Below are 6,068 nucleotides of genomic sequence, written 5' to 3'. Positions count from 1 at the left end.
ACATAGATGCATACATATATGCATGCATACATATAAACATATATATACACACTTAATATCCTCGGATATTATCCTCATATCGGAAATTGATGACCTCGAGGTGGCAACACACTCCTGTCGGAGGCGCGGCGTGGCGACATTTTGCCCTGTATATTCGTTATAGACTATGGAAGAGACTATTATATGTTGCTAGGAGCTCCCTTGCATCTGCCTTCATACTGCAACGTGAACTTCGGTCGCCTTCACTTCGCCGAAGCCCAGGGCACAAACATTTTATCCCGCGAGTGAGGAGGATGCCCGAAAACGGTGTTGTGTTGCCACGGACCGCTGCTGTATCTTTTATTATTATTATTATTATTATTATTATTATTATTATTATTATTATTATTATCATTATATTATTATTATTATTATTTTTTATTATGATTATGATTATGATTATCATTATCTATATCTATATATATATATATATATATTTTTTGTATTCCTGGCATCAGTCTCTCTACTCAAATAAGCAAGCACCAGGTGGAATTGAAATCTTTTTATTTGTACCATTTACGAGTATTTCTTATTTTAAAATACTCCATCCTTAATTCCCGTAAACACCGATAAATCCAAGTCTTTATAATGACTTTCTAATATCTTAACTCTAATTTACTTATTGGTTGTTACTTTCATAAGTTATAGAGTGTTTATTTTTTAATGAAAAGTGTATTTTTTCTTTATTTTAAGTTAATACACTAGTATTATAAATCATATCTTAACTTGAATTTAGCGCGTAAGAACTGACGCCAGTGAGCGAACAAGTCTCTATAGCGTGTTTGCTATGTCAACATAACATGCTGTCACATGTTCCTAATCAGTTTCTGTTTGTGTGTGTATATGTATACATATATGTGCGTGTGTGTGTGTATGGGTGTATATATGTATACATGCGCATATATACATATATGTATGTATATATATCTGTCTGTCCGTCTCTCTCTATATGTTTTTTATATCAGTGTGTGTAGGTGTACAGAAACCGATAAATAGCAATTCGAGGTGTAAATAATGTTTGAGTGTCTATGTGTATACATAGCCTTCTATATCCAGGCTCATTTAATAATTAACTACCAAATATGTGGTCATAGTATGATATACAACATAAATATAAGGTAAGAGGTATGCACATGAGTCACCGCATTACTTCAATTGTATATGAGGATGCATGCATAGATATATGTTTTACATAGATAGATCGATCGATCGATCGATAGATAGATAGATAGCTATAAATGTATGTATATACAGAGGAAGAGAGAGTACCATGGCAGTAGTTCTCTTTATTGACATCATTATGTCACTAAGAAAAGCTACTGAATATGAGGTTTTCATAAGTAAAATTCCTAGTAATATATTACGAATAGTTTATGTATTTGTATACTTCGCTTGGGGTAAAAGTAAAAGGGGATACCAAAATTAAGAAAAATCCAAGAAGAAATATTGTATATGAATGACTTTTTAGAAAGAAATATATATAAGTAAGTGACAACAACTAAAAATACGCCATTATAACAATAATACGTATAATATTGATAAAAAAATAAAAAATAAAATAAAAGCGAAAGCGATTCAATCTATTGAAAAGGGTTCCTACATCGCCCTTATTTGATCGTTCACGATGATGGACCCTTTAATTTATCGACACTTAATAATCTAGTTTGCTTGTTGTGAATATCGTTTAAAAACATTCAGTTATTTGATCTAGTACAGTAATATTTGTCTTATATATTGCTAGGCTACACTAATTCAAAGTGTTTATGTTTAACGGACTGTAACCGACCATTCATCATTGGTGGTACTTTGAACTGTCTTCCGTCAAACTAGTCTTGCAAACGAGCAGTTCGGTGGTGTGTGATGGTTTATGCAGTGGTTAAGGCCAATATTGGTGTGTGACAGTGTGCATAGAGTCCATTTCCCTGTGGTATTGTCCGAGGCTTGGGCGTTTAGGTCTCCCCGAGACAAGAGCAAAGTAAAGTAAATAGAAATGAAATGGATTGGATTTGATTTGATTTGATTGTTTTTTTTTTTTTTTTTTTTTTTTTTTTTAGATAGTTGTTTTGCATTGTTGTTTTTGCTGCTGTGTTTGATTTTGAATAATGCTTGCTCTCTCTCTCTCTCTCTCCCCCCCCCCTCCTTTCTTGAATTTTTGATGTTTTGTGTAGTTGTGTGTCCGTGGTCCTTAGTGCCTACGTGTAATTAGTTAGTTAGTGAGTTGGTTAGTTATTCCTTGTCCATGTGCTTTGTGAATGTGTTTGAGTATGTGGATGTGTGGTTGAGCATGTGAGTGTGTGATAGATTGATTGATTGTATGTATGGTTGAGTATGCTGGTATGCATGATTGAGTATGCGAGTGTGTGAATGTGTTTGTATGACTGAGTGTGAGTGTTTGTGTGTGTGAATGTGCTTGTGTGAATGAGTGTGAGTGTTTGTGTGTGTGAATGTGCTTGTGTGAATGAGTGAGTGTGTGTGAATGTGCTTGTGTGGATGAGTGAGCGTGTGAATGTGAATGATTGTGTGAGTGACTGAGCATGTGAATGTATGATTGAGTGCGAGGATGTGCTCGTATGAGCGATTGAGTATGCGAGTGTGTGAATGTGTCATTGATTGAGTGTGTGGATTTGTGTTTGAGTGTAGGAATGTATATATGATAAGTGCATGTCCCGCATTATGGTTGGTTGATTGTGGGAAAGGGTAAGGTGTAAGTGGTGCTTTGTGTTCCCGTCGCTCGCCTATGATGCGTGGGAAGAATGAATGAATGAATGAATGAATGAATGAGTGCTGGCTGGTAAGAGTTGGTGTTGCAATCATGTTGCTATTGTGTGAAAATCTTGTTCGTTAATGTCAACAAGCTTGTTTATGATCTTGTGCATGATTGTAAGTTTGTGTGGCTGTCTGTGTGTGTGTGTCTTCGTGCCTCGAAGAGGTTCCATTCGTTCATTCGTGTTTGTTTGTGTGTTTGCTTATCTGTGTTTGTAGGTGGGAAATATAATAATAGCAGTTGTAAGCGTGTCAATGTGAGTAATAAGCCTGGCTTTTTTTTTCTTTTGTTTTTTTTTTTGGTTTACCTTCTCAATGTTGGGTTACATACATACATACACACACACAGCCAGCCAGCCAGACTCGAATGTTGGCCGTACAATTATGCATCTATGTATGTATGTATGTATGTATGTATGTATGTATGTCTACTGTTGGTTATGTAGATAGGTAGGTAGGTAGAGTATCTATTTATCTATCTGACAGACTGTAGGTGTTCTGTACTGGTGTCTGTGGTGAATCGAAGGAGTAGCTTGCATTAATTGTTTTACTTTGCTCTGTGTGTCTTTTTCTCCCTTCCTCTGTGTGAGCGTCTTTTTCTTCCTTCCTCTGTGGATCTTTCTCCTTTCCTCGGTGTGTCTTTCTGTAGAGGGGCAGCGATCTCGTTGAAATTCTTGTGACCTGTTTAAAACCCCCTCCCCTCCGGTCTCTTCCTTTCCCCCAGGGGGCTGGGAAATTTTAGAAGCAAACTCAAAACACCTGCATGCATCATAAAAACCTTTGAGCAGCACACACGTGTTAAATACCCTTAGGGAAAAACCCTTAAACTGGGGCTACCCTTTTTCAAAATTACTCCCCCAAGCACTAAAGTCGCACCAAAAGAACGGTCACCCATTTACCCAAAAACATGACATTATATCATTTTAATCTTTTTCCAGCATGACGGCCTGCTGTATACATGGATCAGGGATACGCACACTCAAAAAAAATAACTCGGGAAAAAAATAATGCTGATGCAAACAAATCAAGGGGAAAAAATGTTCCTTTAATGAATTTCCTCTCATAAAGGAAAAGCAGACTACTCAAAAATAAAATAAGACTCCCATCACTTCCCTCACAGCATATACCCCAAAAGTTACACCGGTTTGTTTTGTGTGTGTGTTGTTTGTTGGTTCGTTTCTTGTTTGTTTGTTTTTCTTGCTTGCTTCTTTTCTTTCTCTGCAGATGTTGGTTTCAAACTTTCATATCACTAATACTTACTCAACCCTACACATTTAAAGACATTCAAATCTTACAAGCTTTAAAAAGATAATGAAAAAAAGCAAAAAAAAAAGTATTTGTAATCGCAACACTGGGGGCTCATGTTTACCAACATGTTACACCCTGATTTTTTGTTTTCTTTTTGGCTTTTCTTAGCATATGTTTTGGGTTTTCAAGCTTTTAAATTATAATAAAAATACTATAACCATACAACCCTTTCAGTTTAATAGTGTAAAAAATAATAATAAAAATAAAAAACAATAGGTGCTAGAAAAACAATTTTACCTGGGGGGCTCGCCCAAGTTTGTTTGGGATTAATTTTTTGGGTTTTTTTTTGACCGTGTAACGAACAGCAGGAGAGTGTCAATTTTATCCCTTTTAGATTTTGTAGACCCAGATAGGTCCCAAGGTTTTTTTTTTGGGGGGGTTGTTTTTTTTGTGGTAATAGTTGCGGTGAAAAAAGTTTAACCTCCGAAACCGTAAGGGTGCTCCCTGGCGCTTTAGGCGGGGACGACGTCCATGGCGGGACGGTCTTCCTCTTGCGTGCTCGGTAGGGGCGGGGGCACGGTCACGTTCTCGAGGAAACCTTGAGGACCCCAAGGTTTTTTGTAGATGAACAGAGATACGCTTGACACCTCCACGGCGAGCAAGACGACGGATTGCAGGCTTGGTGATACCCTGGATGTTATCACGCAACACCTTGCGATGACGCTTGGCGCCACCCTTTCCGAGCCCCTTTCCGCCCTTGCCTCGTCCTGTCATGTTGAGTACGGATTTCTTGCTCCGAGTCAGCCAGATAAAATTCGGTGGGCGAGAGCGAGTAAGGCTACCGCGGGCCCCCGTCTGCGTAGCGGCGAGGCGGCCCACTCAGCTGAGCGCTTATCTTAACTGACCGCTCTGCAAATACAACCTCTGCTAAGCCTTGTTATCGACAAAGGCTCACGCGCACAAGGCTTGCAATGGATTTGGCCATAGCCATTGCTTCACACAATCAACTTGGAATCCAACATGGCGTCAAGGAGGCCGCGTTACAGGACCTCACAGGTGCCGTATCTCCGGCAATATTTACCCAGCAGAAATAGGCGGGATTAAGCCACACTCTCGCAGCCACACGCGACTCGGCCAGGTCCCGCTCGCTCTCCTATAAATTGACGTCTTGAGCGTGAGCGCGTTTCATATCTATTTAGATACAAACTCGCAAAATGGCACGTACCAAGCAGACTGCACGTAAGTCTACCGGAGGCAAGGCCCCCCGCAAGCAGTTGGCCACCAAGGCAGCACGTAAGTCTGCCCCTGCTACCGGAGGTGTCAAGAAGCCCCATCGTTACAGGCCTGGAACCGTTGCCCTCCGTGAGATCCGTCGTTACCAGAAGAGCACTGAGCTCCTCATCCGCAAGCTGCCCTTCCAGCGTCTCGTTCGCGAGATTGCCCAGGACTTCAAGACTGACCTCCGCTTCCAGTCCTCTGCTGTCATGGCTCTGCAGGAAGCTTCCGAGGCTTACCTGGTCGGCCTCTTTGAGGACACCAACCTGTGCGCTATCCACGCCAAGAGAGTCACAATCATGCCTAAGGACATCCAACTTGCTCGCCGTATCCGCGGAGAGCGCGCCTAAGGTTTTGATTGCATACCTGCAACACAAAACTATTATCCTCGGCCCTTTTCAGGGCCTAAAATTAATTCTCAGAGAGATGAAATACAGACAAGTCATATCAAATGGTGTACATGTACACAGACGGCAAGAATAATAATAGTGATAAGCATATGTAAACAAACGGCTATATAATGTTGATAAGCACATATACATACAAATGTACACACTGCTACGCACACACATACACAGCCTCTCTTTCATATAATAATATACATACATACATATATATATTGTATATATATACACATACACTATCTCTCTGTCTCTCATTGTATATATATCATAATGTGTGTGTATATGTATATATATATAATTATATATATACATATAACAATTATTTATATATATATTATA

General features: G+C 39.4%; 1 protein-coding gene across 1 annotated transcript; it reads left to right on the top strand.

Moving 5' to 3' along the window:
* The first annotated feature begins 5,226 nt into the window (after positions 1 to 5,226).
* On the top strand, positions 5,227 to 5,726 carry LOC119569981 (histone H3). Its single transcript, XM_037917912.1, has one exon. The coding sequence runs from the start codon at positions 5,265 to 5,267 to the stop codon at positions 5,673 to 5,675; it is 411 nt and encodes a 136-aa protein (XP_037773840.1). The 5' UTR covers positions 5,227 to 5,264; the 3' UTR covers positions 5,676 to 5,726.
* Positions 5,727 to 6,068: the final 342 nt, after the last annotated feature.

Source organism: Penaeus monodon, unplaced genomic scaffold (genome assembly GCF_015228065.2).
Source record: "Penaeus monodon isolate SGIC_2016 unplaced genomic scaffold, NSTDA_Pmon_1 PmonScaffold_20491, whole genome shotgun sequence".
Classification (NCBI taxonomy): Eukaryota; Metazoa; Arthropoda; class Malacostraca; order Decapoda; family Penaeidae; genus Penaeus; species Penaeus monodon.
The sequence above is the reverse complement of the archived record's forward strand: the minus strand, read 5'-3'. Positions and strand labels throughout refer to the sequence as shown.